We start from the raw sequence: 26,502 nt of genomic DNA, 5'->3' as shown, positions 1-26,502 counted from the left end.
ATACAATTGTGATAACCAATGGTGTAATAAAGTTTATTACATATATATTTGAGTTTATATGAATATATCATTTTGAAACAAGCAGATTTCTTGCTTTGGTTTACTGTTGAAATTTGTTACCAGCAACTCACAAAACACCTACTGTAACAAATTTGGCCCCAATGAAAGTTGACACTGACCGAAAAAGCAGTAAAGGGCTAAAGTCACGGTTTTCCTGCCAGTTGAGTCAACACAACTGCCTAAGAAGTATTGTATTGTTTTATCATGCTGACTTTATGTAAAATGATTGTTAATGAATATTATAAATGCTTTTATACACAACTTATAAAAATGGTTACAATCTTAAACAAGGTTGATGTGGAGTCGAGACTCACCAGTTCCTTGACAAACGGTGCCACCATGGACGCAATCCTGGCACAAGTAGAGCTGGAGCCAATACCAACATTACGGACAACAGTTGGATATATTTCTGCAGAAAACACGTAGATGATGGCGAAAGAAGCAGAAATGCAGAGTTTTCCAATCATAGCCAAGGTTATTCGTAACCACAGGAGATCTTTTTGAAAAGAATAGAAGCTAGTTGAAATTGCAAATACATAGAGTTAGGGAACTGTAAACGATCATAATACATCGTATTGTTTATTCGAAGCACATGTTTTAGGAAAGGAGTAACAGATGTAATACACGAATATCATAAAACAACAAATCAAATTTGATAAAGACAAGAAATCCTTTAAAAGCGGAATTTAAATACAAGTCTCAAATAAATAATTTCCTTTTGCAATAGATTAAAAATATTAAATCAACTTTAGAGGAAATTCGCTTGAGTATATAAATGCTTTATATAATAAATGTTTATTGTTAAAAATTACTTACTGCCTTGAAAAGTTTTACAATGACATTCATTAGAGAAAAGGATTAATGGAAATGTTTCTTTTGGTCAGAAAGCCTTCATAAATTTCTTTACATAGGGGTTTTCTTAATTAAGAAGAATTTACAGGAGTTTATTGAAAATAATTCACTTGGAAAAAACTGATTGGGATGAAACTCAACATAAAGAGCTGAATTTTTTTTCATACTGACACAGTAAATTAAAATATATCAAACAGGGGTTTTAACTAGACTATAAAGTTTTAATAAAATGAATTTTCTACATTAAAACGATTTTTTCAAAGAAAGGAAAAGGTTTTTACTATGTGTCAAATTTGGTTAGAGTGGGTTTTATAAGATTAAGTAATTCCTTTTAAGAATAATTTACAAGAGTGAACGTTCTCATAAACGGAGTTTTTCTAGATTAAATTATCTAAAAAGATTGACTTGAACTACATGAAAAATGTTTTTTCAGAAAATAATTCATTAAAGTGAAAAGTGTCCCAAAAGAAGTTTCATTACATTAAATAGTTTTATTTTGAGGAATTTTAAGTCTTAATATATTATGTTGAAATAAGATTCACTCAATGAAAGAGTCAATATCATACCGTCTTGTATAGGGATGGTGAGAAAACATGCTAAACCACTGATTACCATGGTAACCATCAATGGAATACGGCGTCCTAGGTACTTAATGGCGAATATTGAGGCTCCATAAGAAGGAAATTCCACCGCTCCAGCAATGAAGAAGTTAAGAAATGGATTACCACCAAGATTACTTGTGTTCAGGGACAAACCATAGTAGACAAAGGCGTTCACAAACCTGTAAAAGACAAGTAAGAGAGCATGACTCAGTGCTGTTTTCATAAGTTTAGCCTTTTCATTTTTGTCACTCTTAATTAGATGTTGATTTTACCGATAACAGTCATAACAGCACCACAGTGCCAAGTCCAGAAACAGATGCTCTTGTCGTTTTCACCTGCAATTCAAGGTGGAAAAGTAGATTTGCTTAGTGGTAGAAAAAGTAAATAGACATATAAAGAGGGGTGTATTTGAACTTACTTTACTCAAAAGAATAAGTCAAGAACAATTAAAAATGATTCTATCAGTGTACCTGCAGCTGGGGGACGTCTTATTACGAGTGTTTCTTCTTGTCATGCTAAGAAGGCTACATTTCAACTTATGAAGTACCAAGTACCAATTCATGTCTCTGATGGGTTCAACTTCAGTCCCAATAAAAATAGGATTAGAAGCTGTCTCTCTCTGTTGTATCTGTTTAGAGGAAGGAGGACTTATTGTCTTGACAAACTTGCATGTAATTTTACAAGCTCAAAAATATTCTACAGAAAATGCTTCCATCTAAACATAACAGATGCAACCTGTCTTGTAGCAGATGGTATCAAGAGAAATCGTCACTGCAGCTCACGTGCGAACCTGAAACCAACAGGCTTTGGTTACGAGAAGGATATCAGTGTGAACCTTATAACCATCACGAACTCGTGTCTCTGATCAGTAACACTGGAGCTGGTAGACGACATTGTATGCTACTGCTCAATTGGACGTTGTCACGTAGAAAAGTTGTCTGTAGTTCGACCAACCATGCTGAAAGGCTTATAGTAGAGACTCAACTCAGATGGCACAAGTTAATAGCGATGGCATGTTTTATGGTAATTTAACTAACTGCACTGCAGTCAAATACAAGGCTGGAGTGTATGTATCACAAAAGACAGTATTGAAATGTTAGTTTCAAAAAAATCGAGTACAAAAATAAAACTTTAAAAACTTATATAATCTATGATGATAGTTCGTTTGCTGGAGATGAAAATAAAATAGTTACCACTTCAATTTTTTGTTTAATTTTCCAAAGAAATAAAAGTTTTACATTAGGAAATAAGCATAGAATGTGTTTATTATGTAAAAGACGCTGACAAAAATATAAGATTTAAAAACAGTACTGAACTATAGTCAACATTTTGTAAGATGAGCGATTTAAAATATTTTTATAAAAACATACTTTATGATTAGTTACTGTAGCAACGGATCATCTACTGTTCCTATAGTAAATAGATTACCAAGAAATACTCTAGGCCTATAGTTTATTCAAGGTTTCCATAACATTCAGAAGAATGTTACGGTTTAAATGACAAAAACGTGCAGAAGCTTCAGAAACAATCAGGCTTGAAAGATGTGATGAAAGTCACGTGAACTGTAACTGTTTTCTTTCTCTCTATTTTGTTTTATACATGCATTTATTTTATTATGTTAATTTTAGATTCAAAATCAAAATGTGCAAAAATAGCATTTCAGATTATAACAATGTATTACTATAACAATTACTGTGTATTTACATACTTGATAAATTTACAAAACTAAACTAGTTAGCCATCAAGTAACAAAGGTAGAAGGAATATAGAAGATTGTGGATCACAACAAAAATCAAAGAATAATTTGACAAAATATGAAGGTTGATAAATGTATCAGTTTCCTTGGTAATAACAGACAGCTAAGAAGTAGCTCTATATCTGAAAGTAATTTTTAGACTATGATCTATTCCTGTAACTAGTTTAATGTCTTTTTTTTTATTAAATACAACACTATGCTAAATTATTGTAATATATTTTTGACGCCCCGACAAGTCATGTGAAGAATGACATTTCTCAACTCGTCTTTGTATTTGAAGAAGTTTACATGACATTTCCGATTCTCCAGGAATTAACAATTTTAATACACAATAACAGCAAAGTGTTATATTTCTGGTTAACTGCTTCTGTAAATCGTTCCATTTCCCAAGCAAGTTTAAAGTTTGTAATGAAATATTTTCCAATGAACGTTGTTGAGCTAGTATCTTTTGAAAAGATAGTTGCTACAAGGTGTAGTAGTCGGTCAATACGCACGTGTATGTGAGAATCACTTACCAGTTAAAGTAGATGTTCAACGTCTTGCTTCGCATGTTAGAAGTTAGAAGGAGATCGAAAAAGTTTGCTTGCTTCTTCGTCGATTGGTTTTTATCCTCGAAAAGGAAAGTGAATTTAAACAGAAGATTATTACAACAAAATTATTAGATGCAAAAAGATTTATTAAGTGGCTGGCGGTAAATATAAAAGGTTACTTTACATTACAGGGATGGTTTAAAATTTAAAGTTGCTAGATGTTATGCGGTCGGTATGAAAAATAAAAGTTTTAATTTAAATTACATGGTTCATGTTAAAAATCAACACACATGATACTACTGAAGGCAAATATAAAATGTTTAACATGATAAAGATGGTGTGAAATATAAATTGTTTTATATTTTAAAACTTGTGTTAAGTTCAAAATGCTGGAATTAAAAGTTAAAAACAAAAGTTGTTTATCATTCTCGGATTGGTGTTAAAAATGCTATTTTGAGGTTATAAAATTGGTGTTAAAATAAATATTTCGGTACTGAATATTTCTGTATCAGTGCAATTAACAATACCTCGATCAGGTTTAAATTTCCACGAAGTCTTGTTAACTGTATCTTTCCAAATTTTGGAATACCTACATCACCTCTTTCTTATACTAAAATTAGATTTTTTATCTGTGCTAGTACGTTTGTAAATGGATTAGTTCTTACTTTTCAGCTTCGAGTTTATTACAGGGTGATGTGCACTATTCATGGTATTTATTACTACCAGTCTGAATGGAAGCGATAAGATAGCTCATCCAGGTTTAGTTTAGCACTCATCCTATTCTTAGATATTTCACCTAAGATTTGAGCTATATCACATATAATAACTTTTATTTGCAGCAAAAGGTAGATTTAATATTTCCTCAGTCATGATCAGCGCACCAACGTGACTTGCGCGATTACACTTTGGCTGCTCATATATATCATACGTGTGAAAACCTTTCATAGTTACTTAGCCGCAGGTATTTTCTGGAGTAACGTACACTCTTTTCAGATGCGGTTCATAAATGTATGCAAGTAACTAGAAGTTAGATGTTCTCTCTCGTGTGCGTGTGTGTGTGCGTGCGTTCATGTAATACAGTACAGCTTCAGGTGCTTAGCCTAAGAGCCTCAGTTACAGTTTAGAACTGTTTAATGTATGCTTGGCACTGCTACCATTGTTTACATTGATGGTTCCTCCTAACCTTGTTTTCCTTATTGATTAATCTCTTGACGACATCTTCCAGGTTAGAGACGTGTCTGTTATTCAGTTTCAGTACCTTCTCTAGTTCTTTCTGTAATTGTTTTGCCTTACTTTGAGCTAACAGCCAACGTGGGGATTCTGGAAGAAACCTGTTAGTAGAAATCAGAAAAATGAATGGTTTTTCTTTGACTAGAACAATAATTTTATCAATACCAACAATAAAAATCATTATTATCATGAGCATGCTTTATGGCTTAATCTACTAACATAAATTGTGGTTACTAAAACTTAAAGCAGCAAAAGTTCCTTTAAATATATTCGCATGTTAAACACAACTGTTCTTAATGTAGCTGTATCAAAACATATCTGAATATCAACTGTATTTCAACAAAACTCGCTAATCTTTAATAACAAACTAATTATATGATTCTGGTTTTCTATTAATACTTCTCTATCTTTATTTAAAATAAAAACAACAAAGTGAAATATTTTCCGGATGAGAAATGTTTAACTTTGTCAAGATGAAATTCATATATACACGCAAAAATAATATTATGTCAATATATTTTCATTTCGAGTTGAATATATACATTTTCACGTTTTTCTAAATACATTTTTTGAAAATATTTCTTTAATGTGTTTGTATTCTTTTTACTTCACTAACGATTTATTCACAAGTATTAATCCTCATTTTTATGTTAAAAGAAGAACAACAACAAAAGACAAAATTTGTTTTCAAAAGTCGTTTATACTTTAAGCTGCACAACATTAATAAAGTATACTGTAACCATAATCAAAAACTGGTTACTTGCCACCAAAGACTAAAAAACAACACGCCGGGAACAGTGATAGCCAATTGTAAATTAGACCAGTCTCTTATAAGCCATGCTAATCCTGGCAAGATGATGTAGCCAAGAGCCCAGCCAAACTCGAAGCATATTCCCAGGACATCACGATAGTTTGCACCAACTGATTCCATAACTGTGTAAAGGATTGGAGAAAATAAACATACAAAACATAACATGAAATAGAAAACAGTTATCTTTAACAACGGAGAAAAATAATCAAACCCGATATATTTGTTGAAATGAAGGAACCTCAGGTATTCAAAATATTCAGAATTATTACGTAGCCCAGTATGTTTTTCGATTCACCAGTGTCATTGCTCAGTTCAGATTTTCGGAAACCTTCCTTCACCAGTAATCTTCCCGAACCAGATGGATACAACAGTAGTTTCAGTTCTACCTACGTTTTAAATCCTATATAAATATAGGTTTACCGTGATAACTAAAAGACAAATGAAACACTAAATATCTAATATATACACTACCACTATGTTAAGCCGAAATCTTATTACTTAGATTCTCCGCTGTCAGGAAAATGTTTCAACATGACCATTCTATCAGTTGCTGACAAGTACTGAATAGAAAGATAATCTGGGCTTCGCATTTATTTCCATTTTATCAAAACAGCTTGTTACCATATTAAAGTTCTATACACATATAGCTTCATTGCGATCAGCAGAATAGCAAGAGAAAATGTTGAAAGTATAACCTCGACTGTAGCTTGAAGAACCTTCAGGCGGTTTGTTATATCTTTCTACAGCTATGACAGTTCAAACAGCTTCTATTAACTTAAGATTTGTTGGATATACAAGACTGTTTAGTGTAAAAAGTTTAGTTCATTCAGTGATGTAATATTTAATGATTAGTTTTCCTAACAGGACTGTTGAAGGTTGATTGTCTAAAAAGCACTCGTAGCGAAAAGCTTTGTTATGTAACTCTGTACGAATCGTATGTTGTATCTGCAATTGAACTGTTGCACTAAGAATAAGTTAATATTGCACATTGCACCTGGTACGGCCAAGTGATCGATGCATAATCTATTGGTCACGGATTCCAGTCCTCCTTCCAAACATTCTAGTCATTTCAGCCATGGGGGGGATACAATCAATCCTACTGTTCATTGGTTTAAGAGTAGTCCAAGAGTTGGCGGTGAGGGTGATGATTAGATGCCTTAACTAGTTTCTCACAGTTAAATTTGATACAGCTAGCTTTGCGACAAATTCAAAACAAACTATAGTGATATTTTGACATCACTTTCAGTATTTTTCTCATCACCTGAAGTGAGTATTGTTCCATTGTATAGTCGCATAGTTCATAAAAGGTTCGAGGCCTCGGCGAGCATGCTATATAGGTGACTAGCGATTACAAGTAAAGTAGAGAAAAGTCAAGAGAGAGAGAGAGAGAGAGACAGATATAATTGGGCAGATTTAGACTGAGCGATGGGCAGTTTAGCCTTTACGGGCGATTCATACAAAAGTGGAGTCAGAAAGTACCATGATGGTGAAGTAAAATTAAATTCAGTCAAGAAAAGAAAATTAGTTAAAGAAAAAGTCAGCCGATGTGCGAGTGATGGCCTTAACGGATGAAATTAAAGCAAGTTTCACAGTTTAGAGATGAGGGGAATGATTTGTCTTGTCAGAAAGGTGTTCTAAGGTAATTGAACCCATCTGTGGACTTCAATGAAAGGAAATAATTATTTAAATATCAAGATACAATTGTGGTAACACATGGGGTAAGATGGGTTAATTACTCACCGATGGTATTGTAATAAGAGTAGAGAAAAAATATTTCATTTTACGAGTTGGAATATAAAATAGTTGAATCAGCCTATGTGGAGTATTGAAGAAAATTGAGTTATAGATAAAATTGTGATATCCTACAGTCACTAACTACTAGCTGTTATAATTTACTACAAAAATAAACGGAAGTTGTATGCTAGATTGATAGAAAAATGTTAACCTAGAAGGTCACATTTCCAACAGCATTTACAACCTATGTGTGACGTTTTACTTTAACATATTTCTACTTTTACTATTTTTTTCGTACTTGTCATAATTGCTTAGTTTGCTGAAATACGTTGCTTATCAAGTTGCTATGGATTTCTATCAATACATTATATAGTTACTTTATATTCCTCTGCTATATAAATTTTCGTGTTTCTCCTAAATAATGTTTTCGCAAAGTATCATTTAACACTTCTGTATTTTTATTAAACTGAACTATCAAATTATTCACAAGTATTAACAATACTTTATTTTTAAATAAATTATGTGTTGCCCTTATGTTTGTGTTTGTTTGTTTGTTTTTGGAATTTCGCACAATGCTACTCGACGGCTATCTGTGCTAGCTGTCCCTAATTTAGCAGTGTAAGACTAGATGGAAGGCAGCTAGTCATCACAACCCACCGCCAACTCTTGGGCTACTCTTGTACCAACGAATAGTGGGATTGACCGTAACATTGTAACGCCCCCACGGCTAGGAAGGCGAGCATGTTTAGCGCGACGCGGGCGCGAACCCGAGACCCTCGGATGACGAGTCGCACTCTTACGCGCTCGGCCATGCCCTTATCTCAATACATTATCAAGTTGCGAGGCATTGCCTTTCTACCAGTTTTCTGTTAATAAACTGCTATGTGTTCCATTGTTATTGGTCCTCTATCAATACGTTAACAAGTTGCTATGAGCTTCATGATTAATAGTTCTCTGTCAGTACATAACCAAGTTGCTTTTGGTTTTCTACAAATATTTACTATTGTGTATTATGTTATATAACAATACATTACTGTTCATTTATTATTATTATTATTATTTGTGAATACAAATATTTTCTTTTCTCAGTTGTTTACGACTTGACTTCGTTAGTTTATTTTTAAGAAACACCACTTATCTATTCATTCAACATATCCACGTTGTCACGTCGCAGTATTACAAGAAATAATAAGGTGATCCCCACATGAAACATAGGTTTAGATGTAAACTGTTAAAAAACAAAAATATTAGAATATTTAGAAAACTTACGTAATACGAATGTAGTAGCCGTTGCTCCAGACATTCCAAAAATAAGAATAAATCTAAAGATCACAAACATAATAAATGTCGTGGAGAAAGCACATACTAAACCAGACAGCAAGAAAAGAGTGATGCATATCAATGTGATGGGTCTGCGGCCAAACCTGAAAATATCTTTAAATTTAGTAAGCACGGACAACATTTTGTTTTTATAAAGCAAATTATATAATTATTTGTTTTTACTTATTGCACAAACTCTTTAGATGAATCACTTGTTATAGGGCAATATTATTAAGCGTACCTTATTTACTAAACTACATTATTCGATCTCTCGGTTGTTTTCCGAGAAGAAAAGTGCGTACGAAAATCTGGAATACTTTGTGTCCGTCAAATCTATTGTCAATGGCGTGTTTCGCGCAATACCAGATATATTAATTATTTAAAATTAATGACTCAATTATAAATAACTTAATTAATTACCATTTTTATTACTTTTTATATGAGCTCTTAAGATTGCTGAGATCATTAATTGAACATAATATCACAGCCTATGTTCCACTTGGGACAACTGTGCCATTTACAATACAATATTAGTATTACTATTTAAAATGTTGGTATTACATAGTAGGTTCTGACTAACTCAAAATACAATAACAGCAGCTTTTACAGTATGTAAGTTGTTCTACTAATTACCTTCCTGCCAATAGTATCGCGTCGTCAAGAAGTAAAAGATTCATTAAGAAACAAAGAACGTTACAGACTCATGATGCTGAGTACAAGTTTGCAAGTGGCGTTAAAATAGCCATTTTTTAGGAAAATGGTTGAATAAGATATCTATATAGATATTTAGGGTTGGCTTTGATGACCTTTCAGCATTGCATCAGCTGTTTTTCTTCAGTTGATGTCTCTTTCTCTTTTGATAACCTCGAGATTTTTACAAGTTTTCTATGATGTTTATACACATGTCCTTTAAGAGGGTTATTAACTCTGAGGTTCATTTCTCTTCTAGTTTTTCCGATATAAAAGTCCTTACATGAATTGCATTTAATTTCGTAGATATACTCTGTTGTTTTTATTTTCAATGAGATAATTATTATTAAAGGTTCTAAAATATAATACGTGGTGTTTGAATAAGTATGGCATTTGCGTCGATGTTGTGATTCTTCATGGGCCATTTCAATTAAAACTTCGCTAAAATGTCTAATAAAAGCAGAAACCGGAAGAGAAATGAACCTCAAACATAAATATCTTAAAGAACTCTTGCATGTTTTTGGACGTCTCAAAGAAAGTATCAATGATTCTGTAAACGTTGCTGATTATTGAATTCGTGATTCAGTTGAGTAGGTTAGTTACTTTACCTGTCGGACAGTTGACCACATATAAAACAAGAGAAGAAACCTTCTGCCATAATTACCGTAGTACTCAATGATAGCAGCCAGCCACTGCCACACACCAGGTCCCACTGTGAAGTAAAATAACATGCATTATACCAATAGTCTAGAACATATTCTGAGTTATACTTTCAGTTGCAAAGTATTTATTTACATAAAAGCAAATATAAGATGGTAGGGTAAGCGATGTATAAAGTAAGTGATCAATATATATTGACTAGAAAATGCACATTTTTATTGTATATAAAAACATCATGCATATGCACAAATCCTATTTACTTTTCCTTCGTAAGGAGTTGTTTACAAAAAAAAAACCTTCAAAACACGGGATGATCATAATTTTGTTGGTATGCAGTACTATGAAAAATTACTCTATATCGATAAGTGTTTGTCATTCTTTGTTTTAAGAAGTTACTTCTTCCATGCCATCAGAGTGTAAAGTTCATCACTATCGTAATGCTTCACTGATTCCTTTTGACAGTTGAATGATCCAGGGCGAGAATATTTATTGATTAGAATACCCAAGTACATGTCCCACGAGCTGATTAAATTTACTGTCTTTGTATTCCATGCAGTGGTTTAACTATGAAGCAATGAGCTAGCATATACTGGTACCATATGCTTTATCATTATATGACTGATTTGTCATTTTTCATGATTGATAATGATTTATCACTCCATAAATAAACCTTAATAAAAATGTTTAACACTGTATATGAACTTTTGTTGTCGTGCTACGGCCCGAAAAGCTTAAAGAATTGTCAGTAGAGCACATAGTTCACATAAAAGCTTTACGTGATACTGGTTGGCCTCTCTGACAACTTGCTGTAGATATGAAATGATCCCCAAATTCTGTCAAGTACACCATAAATTGTGGGGCAAAACAGGTAAATTTCAAGATAGGAAAGGAAGAAGCAAAACACCTAAACTCGATGATACTGATGTTAAGTATCTTTGTTTATGCAGCCTCTGGTACAGAGGAAAGACTGCCACCGATCTCAAGCATGAGATAAAGGGCCATGTATCAAATAATAGAAAGGTATACAGACCTACAATATCAAAAAGTCTCAATGCGAATGAAATATTTTGTCATGTATCAGTTACAAACCTGTACTTTGATCTCCAAATATTGTTATAAGAGTGAAATTTACTAAAAGGTAAAAAAAAAAACTTAACTGTTGATGATTGGAATAGTGTGTTATAGATAGATGAGTCCACGTTTGAAATATTGGGTTCAAAGCATAGATTGTATATCTGGCAGAAGAAAGGTGAAAAATACTTACCTCAAAGCATATCATCTACCATGAGACTTGGGGGAGGCAGTGTGATAGTTTGAAGGAGATTTCTGTGGAGACGATAGAAAATGTTTGAAAAATAGACGGAATAATGGACCAGCGCAAGTACCATCAAATACTGATCTGTCATGTATTTCTAATGGTTTACGTATTATTGGTAAAGAATTCTACTATCAAGAAGATAACGACCACAAACGCTCATCTAACCTGTGCAGACACTTGGCTGAGAAAGAAGCTGCTGAAGTCATTCAAATGATACAATGGCTCCCACAGAACCAAAGTCTCAACTCAGTTGAGCAGATCTTAGATTTGATACATCAAACAAAAACTTCACAAATTAAAAGCTATTTCCAAAGAAACTTTATTCGAGTGTATTAAACATCTGTAGTAAAATTCGCTTTGATTAAATATGTTGCAACAATGTCTGAAAGACCGCCTGCAATTGTTAAAGCAAAAGGGAACACAAAATATTGACTATTTTCTGAACTCAACACTTCTGATATTCTGCTGTACTAAATAATATTATTAATAAAATATTGATATTTCACTTGTATTTATCTTCCACTGTTCTTTGAATGTTGCCTGAATTCTAATTCTTGAGTTTGTCCTAACACTTTTTCATAATACTGTGTGAATGTTAGGTGAAATATCTTTAAGGTTAAATATTACAGAAGTAATGTATAAAACTTTGTTTTCCGATAGGTACCGCTGTAAGTTAAGAGCTTCTGATATCCCTCCACCCCACCCTTGTTATTCATTTATTACCGTAAAAATAAACAATTCTGCTTTTTTCAATATCTATTGTAACTGAACTCACACTTAGTACGAAATGATTATTTTACACTTGTCGTAGTTTTAACTTTGGTTGATGAAAATACGTGTACTGAATGAAAGATAAGGAAATTTATTCTAGCTATCTAGGACTGCCCGTCTTCAAGTTTGAATTCAGGAGCGTAGATCGTGGGGGGATGGAGGGTCATTTTAGGTGGAAGGTATGGTGAATAGAATCATCCCCCCCCTACAGTTTGGTATGTTGAATTGTTTTATTGCATCACAGGCCTACAAATTGTGTGTTTGTTCTTGTGATTCTCGTGTTCTTACCAATCGAATTACATAATTAGGTCTAGATGTAGGCTTTTTCAGTAGCAGAAATGTACATCTTTAATACAGGCTTGCTTCTAAGCTTTTCGATCTAAGCGATAGTTCTTAAGTATTTGTCAATAGGCCTAAGTATACATGCAAGTATCGTGGCAACAAGATTACTCTGTGACTGCATGTTTACAGCTTTCAGGTTCACGTAATCAGAGATTACCAATTTGTAAATTGAACAGTCTACACAAGTAGTTGCAAAAATCATCCCCCCCATCGGATGTAAAAAATCTTCGCCCCTGAGTTTGATTACCTAATTTTAACCTAAGTGTTAAAATAAATATACTCAGGTAAAATTTCAGTGTTTTTAATAAAATGTTTGATAAATATTTGTCCATATTTATCAACTAAACCTTCAGTATTACCCACTGTGCGAGTCGGTTCTCAGGCTTCCTAGAACCACAAAGAGACGTGTTTTAAAATCCTCTCGCATTATTGCTAATACAATAATTCGTTCACATGCGTCTTACGCTCCGAATTAAAAACAAAACAAAACAAAACTGTTTATCAAAGTTCGGGGAACTGTTTCTGATAAATTAAAATTCTTCAGTATTAAAGTGGTAATATTTCAAAATAAAATTGCCTGAATAATAGGAACTAAAGATCTTTTTTTACACTGAACATAGATATCTAAATTGATACAATTTTTTGAAGCTGTAGTAAAGGAAACTAAGAAAAGCTGTAATAAATACTTCTGTCAATTGAGGCCCCCTAGTGATACAGCGGAATCTCTGCAGATTTACATTACCAGAAACCGGTTTCCATACCAGTAGTGGGCAGAACACAGACAGCCCATTGTGTAGCTTGGTGATTAATTACAAGTAAACAGTGTTAATTGAGCAGGGTTTGTTTCAATATTCCGCTTAAAAGTTATGCAAGACATAAACCATTACCTTTGTTACGTGAGCAGGTCTCGAACCAACATTATTGTTAACAAAGCAGTTGAACTAATGTTACCTTTAACTGAACATTATTTTTTATCCAAAACTTCCCTTAACTGAACACAGGTGTAAATATTATTTCACGTTATTTATTCATGTTGCATTTTCTGACCCAACACCATCAAAAGAGTTCAAGTGTTAAAGTGGTTTTGCGTTCCTTACTGATGTCTCATTCTACACAACTTATCAGCAACAGTTGAAGTGAAGGAGTTATGTTGTATATTATTTTATTCATCTTTTACATTTTAACTTCACTATATCAATGATAGTTGATGTGTACAAGTTAATTAACCCATTCGAGTCCGATATTATGCAACCTTTGACTTTTTATTAACAAAAATTAAAACCTCGTAAGAAAATCCAAAAACTTAGAAACATACAATAACCATGGGACATTTAGAAATTTAAGTTTGATTTTTTGGTGTCTACGAATTATAAAAAAATAAATAACAGTATGTTTTAAAACATGAAGCTACATATGTATCTATTAGTACGCGCGTAACTGTTAGCCTACAAGTACAATATATATATTTTTTTATATGATCGGACCATGCTATCCAGATCCTATTAGTAAAATACGGAAACAATTTAACCGAAATTTATATGCAAAAACGGCTCGTTTGGGTTGAGAAAATATTTTACATAGAAGAGCGAACAACGAGCCGTTTTTGCATATAAATTTCTCAACAAGTGGGTTTCTCGACATCACTGAATTTAACCGAAAGTATTGATTGTTACTGCAATAAAAATACACAAGTAAAGCAATACAAATTGCGTATTACTTTGGTTGGCATAGTGATCCGTATAGCCAAACGAGTGTTGTGTGTTTTTCGTATTGCAAAGCCACAAAGGGCTACCTGCTCAGCCCACCGAGGGGAATCGAACCCCTGATTTTAGCGTTGTAAATCCGGAGATATACCGCTCTAATAGTGGAGGGCATAGCCAAACGAAGCAGTCTAAATTTGCCAACCAAAGTAGGAATTGTTTGTTTGTTTTTGAATTTCGCGCAATGCTACACGAGGGCTATCTGCGCTAGCCATCCCTAATTTAGCAGTGCAAGACTAGAGGGAAGGCAGCTAGTCATCACCACCCACCGCCAACTCTTGGGCTACTCTTTTCATCAACGAATAGTGGGATTGACCGCCACATTATAACGCCCCCATGGATGAAAGGGCAAGCATGTTTGGCGCGACGGAGATGTGAACCCGCGACCCTCAGATTACAAGTCGCACGCCTTAACACGCTTGGCCATATCCGGACTAACAAAACCGGGTTTATAGCGGTGTTAGTCCACAAACATATCGCTGTGCCACTGGGGGACACACACACAGCACAAAAAACGTTATTAACTTTACAATTTCAAACACACATACTAATACACTTCACGAAATGCTTACAAAAAACAGAGAGAGAGAGAAGAGGGTCCTACGGAAAAAAGTTTGGGAGAAAGAAAATAATCCAAAATTTTAGATTATATTTACAACTACGACAAACTTAGAAACAAGATAGTCATAACGAATATACTCAGATACTTCAATATTACAGATTTTGATAAACTATAAAAATCCGCTGTTTTTAATACATCTCAGTCAAAAAATAAAATTTAAAAAGCCCAGCGACGCAGCTTTTGAGTGGATTATTTTATTTACTTTAACCTAATAAGAATATTTCCCTTACTCGAGTTTTCATCGTGTGAGAAAGTATTGCTTGAGCGTTTTGTCTCAAGTTAGAAAACACGTATTTAGGTTTAAATCTCGTTTACTTCATGAATAATTAACACTTCTCAAAGCAGTTTTGTTCTCGTTACATAAAAAAATCTAAAGTTTCTAATGTTAATTGAATGATGCTTCGTTGTTTTGAAGACAGGCGTAAATATTATTTCCTGTTATTTTATTAGTTTTGCAAATTCTAACCTGAACCCATCAAAACGAGATGAAGTGGTTTCACGTTCGTTACTGCTGTCTCATTCTACGCTCAACAAATCAACAACGGTTGTGTATTGTTTCAGTAATGTTTTATATTCCAACTTCACTTTACCAACGATAGTTGCTGTGCATAAAAATTACAACTGAATGATATTTTACTGATATTACGTATTATATTATTACCTCATCAACTACAGTTGAAGTGTAGAAAGAGTTGTCATACTCCCATGACGTACACGTAACATTCGAATGTTCTCCTCCTAAAGAGAAAGCAGTAATATTTTCATACATGAGACAATGACTGTAGGTGGTGCTGTTACTCTCATTCTTCACAGGTGGAATAGCTAGAGATTTCCATTGGTTTACTGTCAAATTTGAATAGGCCGGTGGTCTGCTGCACCAATGGTCGATGTCTGGAGCAAAAAAGGTCATGACCAGAATATGGAAAGAATTTGGCATCAGAAGGAAAAAAGCAATTAGAAACACCCGTTTCTGCCACGAGCCAAACTGTCCAGTAATGTCCACCAAGTCATTTATTTCTTGCGATTCGTCTTTTTGAAGGTTTTCCATAATATTTCTGTAAAACAAATTCAGTAACAAACCATACAATTTACAGCAATCACTTAAATCAATTTATACATATTACGAGGCACGTGACAGAGATATACATATTTCCATAACACATTAATTACCAACAATTTTTTGTTAGTTAACCTCTGCTTTTCAGGTCACTCAAAACAAATATTGTATCCTACTGTGATTTGAAATAATCATAGGGTATGTCACTGTGATCTTCTATTTTAATCATTATCACTGTAAGTTAATGATTTTATTTCATGCTACCTTAAACATTAATCTAGTCATTTCAACAACAATCTTTTTTTTTTTCATCAGTCCCTTTCCCCCAGTGGGTCAGCAGTAAGTTTGCAGATTTGTAATGCTGAAATAGAGCTCGACTGATCCTAGAAAACAGAGTGCAGACAGCCCATTTCGTAACTTTCAACTAAGAAGACGTTTTATTTGTCTTAACTTTTAATTTTCCACCACAACCAGTAACTGTAACGTAACATTTAACCTCATGGTACCTATTTTAGTCATTATCAGTTATTCTGTCTTTCGTTTTGAAGTATTCCCTGCTAAAACATGATGTGTGATGTCATGATAAAGTTATATACTAATTAACTGCTTCCGGAAACACCACATACCAATACGATTTGAAATAAACTTTCTGTCACCCAAACAACCAATGTAAACCTAATTTAGTTTCACAGTTAGTACTCGAAACATTATGAAACTGTGGTTATAAACATTTAATCTACTTTCATACAAACACTGTATATTACTGTGGTCTTAAGTTTTAATATATTGTTACCTGAACTAGTCATTTTAAGTTATTTTGATTTTTCAGGAATTCTACATTGTATTTTAACCACTTTCAAATAAAAAGTTATTTGGCACATACGAGACTGCGTAATGTAGGCGTTATTATTTAATGTATTTTGTGGGCTAATATTTACGATTGTTTAGTGTGTGTTTCATAACAAGAGAGTTAAAAGTAATTATTTTAAAGATGGAAGTTATGACAATTTGGGTTACTTAATTAGGTAAGAGTCATATGTTGTTTTAAAGTCATTGATGTAGAGGTTCTAGATGTTTTCTAGAGGCATCCGTGGTAAACATACAAGTAGCGGCGACCAAACGAGCGGGAACGGAGTAAAAGTAAAGTTACGTGAAAGAGAAGTTCAATCAGAGAAAAGTTAGTAAACATTGTAGGAGTGAAGAGCCTTAACGATTAATGAGTAGCACATTGATAGAGATAAGGAAAATTATTTGTCTTGACAAAGGGTGTTCTAAACTAATTTGCCCCCCCCCCCGTGTGAGCTTTGACGAAATAAAGACAATTATTGAATATTCAAGACGCAATTATGGTTACCGATGAGGCAGATTTATTGAATTATTCGCTAATACTATTGTGATAAAAGTAAAGCAAGACAATTCGGCTTGCTATCTGGATTCTAAATCAATTGAATTAGCCTAAGTGGGCTTTCACCAACAAGAAGATGTTTACAATACTACCATGATCTCTATTGTGTAAATACTTTGTTGTACATACGCTTAATTTGTTTTGAATAGATTATTTTAAAACAAGCAGTGGTCCCGCATGGGCAGGTGATTAGGGTGCTCGATTTGTTATTTGAGGATCACGGGTATGAATCCCCGGTCACACCATAAAAGCTCCTCTTTTCAACCGTCTGGGCGTTATAATGTTTCGGTCAATCCCACTATTCGTTAGTAAAAGAGTAACCTAAGTGTTAGCAGTGGTTAGTAATGACTAGCTGCTCTTTCATTATGGATGGCTTGTGTGTATCTTCTCGATTGAGGTAGGGAATGATAGATGTCTTTGAAGAGAGGATTACAGGGTATATCACTTCGTATGTTAGCACAATTGTTTGACAATCTGTCTCAAGGGTGTAGTTAAGAGGTTGATACAGTTTCTTGACTGGCTCTTTTTGATAATGGGTGAACGGCTTACAGAACTGGTCCAGAACTCTAAGTTAAGGAGTGATAGGCCAGACACATTCTCTCATTTTTTCCAGTGACGTTTATAATGTTAAGGAGTTTAAAATGTTTAATCTTGTTTTACCGAAATTCTAATTCCACGTTAAAAAGTACATAATACTTAACTTTATCAGAGACACTAGGCTTAATCTAAAGACTTCTGCATGTTTTTGGTAGGACACAGACCCAACATCACCAGGAAGGTGACAACAATGAAAAACACTAGTGAAACGTTTATTATATAACTTAAGTTTTGCAAAATACAAAAGGATTTTACCAATCATTTAGCAACCTGAGTAAATGTAAATTTAGTGTGCTGTAGAATTAATAGTTTTTAATCAATGTTACCATTGAATCCGATATCAGTGGAAACATGTTTCAATGAATTCAGTTCTGACGATAAATCTTTTCCTACAAACATCTATTTAAAGTTGACTTTTTAAGAATAGGTAATAACATGCTCTCTTTTGTGGTAGGAAAATACGGTTTTCTCAAAACTGGAGAAACCATTACTGTTCCTCTCTTATTCGTAATATCTAAGAAAGAGAAGCAGTTTTCTTGCTCTGTCTGCTGTAAACTTTATTGTAGGGTTTACTGAATCTACATGTTCGTTGAAATCCATTAACGATTCGTTGCTGTAATAATAAGAATGTGCCATTGCCACGCCACCACACAAAAAACGTCTAAAACTTATCCATGCAAAGGTTTTATCTAAACCTATTTTTATGGACTAAATGTTTGTTATTAAACACAAAGCAATATGATGGACTATATGTGCAGTGCCCCCTCGTGAGTAACAAATTTAATTTTTAACGCTATAATCCTTCAAATTTACCACTGAGCGACTGGGAAGGGGGCCACTAAAGGCCTTTTATTTAAATTCAAACATGAATAAATCATAGAGAAGTTGTGGCATCTGAAAGCCCATTACCAAACAATTGAAGAATATTGTTCAGAAATGTGGAGTCTTGTTACTCTAATAGAGTAAATGTGAATTATGTATTACATAAAATATACTAACCGTAATGAAACTATAATTTTCTTTTGCTATACAGTTAACTTAAAAATATCCAAGATCGTCAAAAGTTAATTTCTCATATTTTTAATTTACAGTTTGTAAACGTTAAGTAATCTAACAGTAAGATGAAGTCTAGGTACAGTAGTCAGATCTTAATCACAATTACTAAAAGCAAAGGTACTTTTATGAATATTTACTAACATATTGGAATCTCGTGTATCATATTTCTGACTAGTTAATAAGCGCTGGAGTTAATGGAAACAATTCCTGGTGCATGTTACAACCGACAACTTATCAATGCTTAAGTTCCGGTTTCATTTTACTACTACTTCGTGAAATGGAAATGCTGACTCTTATCTTGAATACGATGTATTTATTACAATGAATTGCTTTGAAAAATATTTGCTGACAAGTAAGTTGCGATACGTAATGATCTTTGGACATTTGTTAAATATTACGTGTGTAAGAATCCAGAATTTGAGCAACGAGATTAAAAGTGTATACACTTGCTGGATACACTAAGGTCACACAAGAGGTATGTGTCAGAAGAATAGGAACGTATACATAATTCAACTTATTCGTTTCATTTAATATTCTTCACTTGGCATATATTAGGGATATAAAAATGTAAGTTATTTTACTCATGAGACTTTACGCATTATAAAAACATTATAGATTCAGACATTTAGAGCTGTTTATTATTTAATGTATGCTTACATTGCTAGATTCTATCAAATACTTTCCAGCGTTACAATGTTAGCTATACATTGTACAAAAAATCAGTATGATAAGAATCTTACTTCATAACATCTCTTACTTACCCAATAAATATTGTGCGTAATAACATACAAAATAGCTTAACTACTGTTATATTCTTATTATAAACCTGTATTAAGTTAATAAAGAATGCTGTTAAGTAAACTTATGAAACTTACTGGCATATCAGGCTGTACACGCTCGCGCGCACTCCCCTCCCGACACACACACAACTACATTTACTTTCGTAGAGAAAAAAAGAAAAACTAAACAAATATACATGTGAACGAAAAAATATACTTGACAAAAATAAAAACGCAGCTAAAAGACAAATATCCAACACTAGGGACAAAAATCATTGGGTGGATCTTTATGTGACGTACCCTGGCTTTTTTGATGTACCATATATTCAGACTTTAATATGTGGTATATGTAACATGTAGAATTTTTGGACAAAATATAATTATCTAAATATTCGTATAATTCTACATACATCTGAAGAAAAAACGCAGTTCTCCCGGTGTAACTAAGTCTTGCTTCCGCCGGTGCCTCAAATACATCAGAACACGTTACCTACTGACCCACCCTATGATTTGTGCCCTTACGTAAAATGTTTATTTTGTAATTGCATTTTAACGTTTTAAGTATAGTTTTTCATTAATTTGTTTACTTGTTTATTTTCCCTTTCCTTCTCTACGAAATCAAATATAATTACATTTCATCTGTGTCAAATTTACGTTATCCTTCCTTGATTGAAATAATCTGTTTTAAAAAAATAAAAGCAAATTTGGAGATTTTGGTAAAACACTACACTATCATGGATTTGTAATGTCACCACAAATTAGAGACACTGTGTGAACAATATATATGTAAAAACGGCTCGTTTGAGTTGAGAATTTTTTTACGTAGAGGAGCGATCTACGTAAAAAATTTTCTCAACCAAAATGAGCCGTTTTTACATATATATTTCTCTCTATAAGTGGGTTTTCTCGACATTATGTGAGCAATAATTTTCTACTTTGACCAAACTATTTCTAATTATTTCATATTGAATTAGTATTGTTACTAAGAACAATCACAAACTGTGTGAACAAAAATGTTTGACTGTGATTAAAGGATTATTATGATAACTAAAATTGTTGTTCACAATGTTGATTATTAAACTGTAATACAATAAAATTAAAATGTGCTGTATTGAGGTAATAAAATACAATCATTCAACTGATACAAATTGCCTAATTAATTTCTTAACAAAATTAATGTTTGTACTTAACAATTAACAACACAATCAAGCTAAATATTGAATAGTGAAAAATTGTGTTACCGACATTGTTGTGAACTTGTAAACAAAAGACATAACAAGCTGGTGCAGTGTTCACTAACTTGATTGTTCGAGTTTCTTTAATCCTGTATCATTAGAAGTTAATCCAAGGTTTACTTGGTAAATAATTCTTCAGATGTTTAGTTGTTATATAGATGTTTAATCCAAAATGTATTATTATTACAAATTATTGACAAAAGACGGATTTTAATTTTTTTCTGTTATAATTACTTACTAGCTTTACTTTTTCAGTAGATCAATGATAAGTCTATGAGCTTAAATCGCTAAAAAATAATAAAATAAATCAGGTTTCAATACTTGCAATGGGCAGAGCACGGATAACTCAATGTGTAGCTTTATTCTTATCAACAAAGAAATAAAATTCTTATATAAAAAGTGTCCGAATTCCCCATTTGAAAAGTTTCCAGATAACATTTCTTAACTTCGCGTTCTCTAATTAAAACAGAGCAAAAATGTTGAATACCATTTTAACTTTTGAAAAATTAAAAATTAAAAAAAAAGATTATTTCATCTTTCATTAAAATATTTTAATATGTAGTAAATCAATATTTTCTGATATTGAGAACCGCTTTAAAATTGGAAGTTCTATAAACAGTATAAAACAAACCTTTATATTAGGCGGCGTCTCAACCATGAACTGTTTCTTTCTTCCAGTACAGTAATCAAGAGATAGAGCTCTACATGTTTGTTTCCTAACTTCTTAGTAAATTTATTCAGACCTTGTCCTTTAATTGAGGAAAAGTTTTGCCTTTTAACCGTGCACGTAATTAAAAAACTTTCAGAAAAGACTAAACACTAGCACGTCACCGTGTAAAAACATCCGTTCACAACTGTGTATTAAGATAAAGAGAAGTAGGCTTAGAAACATTCATTTAAAACTATACAGACGGAAATACATGACCTAAAATTAACCAATCAAGGACACCTAATTAAATCAGTAGGACTGAAGACAGAACAGTTTACGTGACGAACAAGCAATGCTAAAGATGAATTCCAAATGTCTCGTGATTTTTAAATATTTGTGGATATTTCAACGAAATGAAAACAATGACAAAATCTGAGAGATAACATTGAAACTAAATAATACTGTAGAGACAAAAACACCTTGCAAAAGACTTGATTATAACCTTCCCGTAGGGGGTCTCTGCGGTGTATTGGTGTGTGAAAAGGTTGCAGTGATCACAGAAATGAAACGGCAGCATAATGTAAAATTCCTAATGTTTGTCTGTTTAAATAAAAATAAATCAGTTTGAACAGAAAATTTAATTACTGCTAATAGTTTTATCAAAAGTTCAACCTTATTTTTTAAAAAAAAGAAATTAACATTATCATATTTATCTTTGTCAACCACATATCCGTCTTAACGGCCCAGGGTGGTTTAAGATCTATATATTACAATAATAATAACGGCCCAGGGTGGTGTAAAATCTATAGTTTATAACAATATGATACATACTCTCTATGGGCAGAGCACAGATAGCTTAGTATGCAGCATTTCTCATATTTATAACACAGAAGGCAGTAAGTAGTTAAAGGTACCCTAGCAAAAAGCGTGTCCACCTCAGGTGGGGAGGGGTAGAGATTATGATATAATTCTACGAAGTGGAACCGCATGGTGCATTGGTATGAAGTCATGAAGATCTCATCATAGAGTAGCTCAACGTATGATTATGCCTTCAGTGTCTAGATTTGATTACGTCACAAGTAAAATCATTATTTTAATAAGTATTATAACACTGTTACACGTCATTTTTACCGCACATCATTTGAATAAAACCAATATCATAGGCAATAATTTACTTTTGAAATTTATGAAGTTGTTTAGTCACTGGATACGTGTATGGATTTTTATTTAAATCAACTGTTTAAGTGCGTTTTTCTTCACATATTGATCTCTATTAGTTTTGCATGGAATGTATCGTGTCAACCCATTTGCACTGACAGTGTCGAATATCCATACTGGGGAGTGTGACAGTATGACAGCTACTTCATAAACAGCATTTGCTATTTGCTTTCTATCTACCAAAAATAAAGATTGAGGTGATTCTATCATTGGGGGCCCGGCATGGCCTAGCGCGTTAAGGCGTGCGCTTCGTAATCTGAGGGTCGCGGGTTCGCGCCCGAGTCGCGCCAAACATGCTCGCCCTCCCAGCCGTGGGGGCGAGTCGCGCCCAAACATGCTCGCCCTCCCAGCCGTGGGGCTTTGTGCGAAGTTCCAAACTTACGTTATAATGTGACGGTCAATCCCACTATTCGTTGGTAAAAGAGTAGCCCAAGAGTTGGCGGTGGGTGGTGATGACTAGCTGCCTTTCCTCTAGTCTTACACTGCTAAATTACGGACGGCTAGCACAGATAGCCCTCGAGTAGCTTTGTGCGACCCTCGGATTACGAGTCGCACGCCTTACGCGCTTGGCCATGCCAGGCCAAATATATTCTATTATCAATTTAAACGCAAAACACTAAGAAAAGTTCCTACTAAAATTGTCCAACTCATAAGTTTAGTTTAGAAGTACTGTGTTAAAATGTTTTATTAGATATTAATAAAATAGAATTACAAGAGCCTTCTAAAGATAATATTAAACTGAAAATATAAATATTAGATATCAAATGTAAGAGTAATATAAACAAATACAAATAAAGCTGCAGATCGAGTCAGCTGAATATTTCAGGTGACTGAAGAGAGTCTATTAAATCTGAAACAATATGTAATAATAATATACATACACACAAAGTATAATTGTACAGATATAATATTTATATAGTATACAAAGGAGTATACTTTATATTTTCAACATGGTGAGTAGTGATTTGCATAGACGAATAAGTAGAGCAATGTTACTTACATTCATTATAAATTTTCAAATGTACCATTGATCCACTAGTCATTCCTGGAAACAATGACGCTACACACAGCTTTGTTGATTCTAGAAGTTGATATTACTATACGTATGAGTGGTTAATGTCTTAAACAGCCTACTGTCAATCAAAGAATGTGATATAAAAGAAAATAATCGGTGTTTATTAAGAAGAAACTTAAGTCTCATTCTATAATTCTGTTAGGCTAAAATTTGAAAAGGTATCAATTGCTTGTGAATTAAACCAAGCTCCTATTTGTTTTTTTGTTTTTATTGGTAACACAGTAATTTTGAACTAGATTTGTTTATTTCCCGTAACTGTGATATATAATAAAAACCAATAACAAACGTGTTTCTTAAACGACGTTGTGCAGTATAGGCCTGTAACCAACAGACATTTATTGAAACTATATATGCTAGTAATCAACACATCTGTGTCTTGTAGGTAGACTGTACGATACGTCAACAACCAACCTGTTCTTGTAATCATGTTATATGACATAGGCAAGTAAACACTTGTCTCTCGAAACTACACTGTACATCTTACGCTAGTCAATAATACGCCCATTTCTTGTAACTGCATTTCATGATATAGACTAGTAACCACCACGCCCTTCTAATATAACTAAACTGTGTGATATTGACCATTAACCAACAGGTTTTACAATAATTCTGATTTTTTTTACGAGCCTGTCATAATTTTGGCCATTACAAAACTCGTATTTTTATTACAAGGTTGAAATTTTTTCTCGAAAATGCGTGGAGAAAATTCAGGTTTTGTCTAATTTTTTTAATATAATGCTTTGAAACAGATACTAATTTGACTTTCTATACATATGTAAACATCGAAAAAATTAACGTTGACCCAGCTATCAGGTTAATACTGTATTTTCATATTGGTTGCGATGACGTGCCTCGTATGAAACTGTAAATGTCTAACAGCTACCGTGTTTCTCCGAAAATAAGACAGGGCTTATATTAATTTTCACTCCAAAATATGACACTAGGGCTTATTTTCGGGGGTTGTCTTATTTTGATATATTAAAAAAATGAAGTTATAAAGTAAAACTATTAAACTAACTAATTAATACTTAAACAAACTAATTAACTAACTATTAAACTAATTAATAATTTTTTTTTTATTTATTTCCTCTTCCTGCCACTCTTAACTAGGGCTTATTTTAAGGGTAGGGCTTATATTAAAACTATCCCCAAAAATCATACTAGGTCTTATTTTATGGGTAGGTCTTATTATCGGAGAAACACGGTACTTATGTTAGTCACCTTGAAGTTTTCAGACTGTTTTTGTTGAGATGCTGTTAGAGATTTTGGAAAAAAACATTGAATTAAGCGAGTCAAGGAAATATATTTCACTAATATGAAAGTTAAATCTATATGTCAAGAAGAAAATACTGGCATTGGATTTTGTTGCTACAATATTATTTTCCGTTCATAAATTTACGTATTGTTTTACTTTGTCGTTTTAATATGCCATGTTTATTACCTAAACAAATCATAAAACTATTTTAGTCGATTGTAGACATTATACTAATCAAACTATCAAGATAAATTGTGCACAGAATGGTTTTTTGATAACATACAACTGATATTGACCAAATTGTTATTACTATTAATACGTATTTTGAATATATAAATAAATCACGTGACAACGACAGCTTAAATAAAATCACTATTTTTTGAAATGAACCAGAATTACATACCTACATTCATAGATGTTGTATAGCTAGTATGATAATACTGGAGACTGGTTACTTTAAAAAGGTATAGACCAGTCTTTATCACAAAATATTCATACACAAAGATCTTAAGAGCGTGTTAAGATCACGATTTAGAATTTAAGACAATAACATCTCTTACTTAATAGCACTGGATAACAAATAAATATGGGTCAACCTGGGATATGGTATCACCCAGAAAATGATCTGAAACAAGTCGTATCCCAATGATAAAAACCGTCAACGTGTGCCACACAACATTTTGCAACATAATAAAGAAGGATCTCAACTTAGAGAAGCCACACAAGTAAGATGTACGAAAAGTGCTTTCATAACGTATGTGTTCAAACATTACAGACACTTCAAGTAACTCAGGGATCGTTAAATAATGGAACGTTGATTTGGTGTATGTCTAGCCTAAGTCATTACAACAACCAGTTTAAATATTAACTCACATGCATCAACCATCACACACTTCAAGTAACTGGAGAATGAAAAAAGATTTTCATTAAATTACATATATTTAATACCTAATATTTAACAAATTTAAATTAAGATAGATTAAATGTTTTAAAGGATAACATTTCTATAACCAATACATAAAATCACACTTTTAGATTATACAAATCATTACTGGTAGATGTAGCTGTTAAAAAGCACGAGTTAAACAGAAAGGAAACCGGTTAACACAATAAATCGG

General features: G+C 33.0%; 1 protein-coding gene across 4 annotated transcripts in view; it reads right to left on the bottom strand.

Moving 5' to 3' along the window:
• LOC143239258 (organic cation transporter protein-like) overlaps positions 1-26,502 on the bottom strand; it is a 42,831-nt gene that overhangs the window by 15,054 nt on the left and 1,275 nt on the right. Inside the window, exons 1-9 of one of the 4 annotated variants that reach the window (XM_076480172.1) lie at positions 24,055-24,204; positions 15,720-16,113; positions 10,194-10,297; positions 8,845-8,999; positions 5,795-5,963; positions 4,984-5,131; positions 3,786-3,880; positions 1,479-1,693; positions 375-556 (exon numbers count right to left, since the gene is read on the bottom strand). In XM_076480172.1, coding sequence (XP_076336287.1) covers positions 375-556; positions 1,479-1,693; positions 3,786-3,880; positions 4,984-5,131; positions 5,795-5,963; positions 8,845-8,999; positions 10,194-10,297; positions 15,720-16,106 — 1,455 coding nt within the window. In that variant the 5' untranslated portion in view covers positions 16,107-16,113; positions 24,055-24,204. Of the gene's footprint in view, positions 1-374; positions 557-1,478; positions 1,694-3,785; positions 3,881-4,983; positions 5,132-5,794; positions 5,964-8,844; positions 9,000-10,193; positions 10,298-15,719; positions 16,114-20,048; positions 20,130-21,818; positions 22,113-24,054; positions 24,205-26,502 lie in introns of those variants that run through there. The other 3 variants (XM_076480170.1, XM_076480171.1, XM_076480169.1) reach the window with 3 other exon arrangements.

This window comes from Tachypleus tridentatus, chromosome 13 (genome assembly GCF_004210375.1).
Source record: "Tachypleus tridentatus isolate NWPU-2018 chromosome 13, ASM421037v1, whole genome shotgun sequence".
Classification (NCBI taxonomy): Eukaryota; Metazoa; Arthropoda; class Merostomata; order Xiphosura; family Limulidae; genus Tachypleus; species Tachypleus tridentatus.
This window is presented reverse-complemented; position numbering and strand designations above follow the sequence as displayed.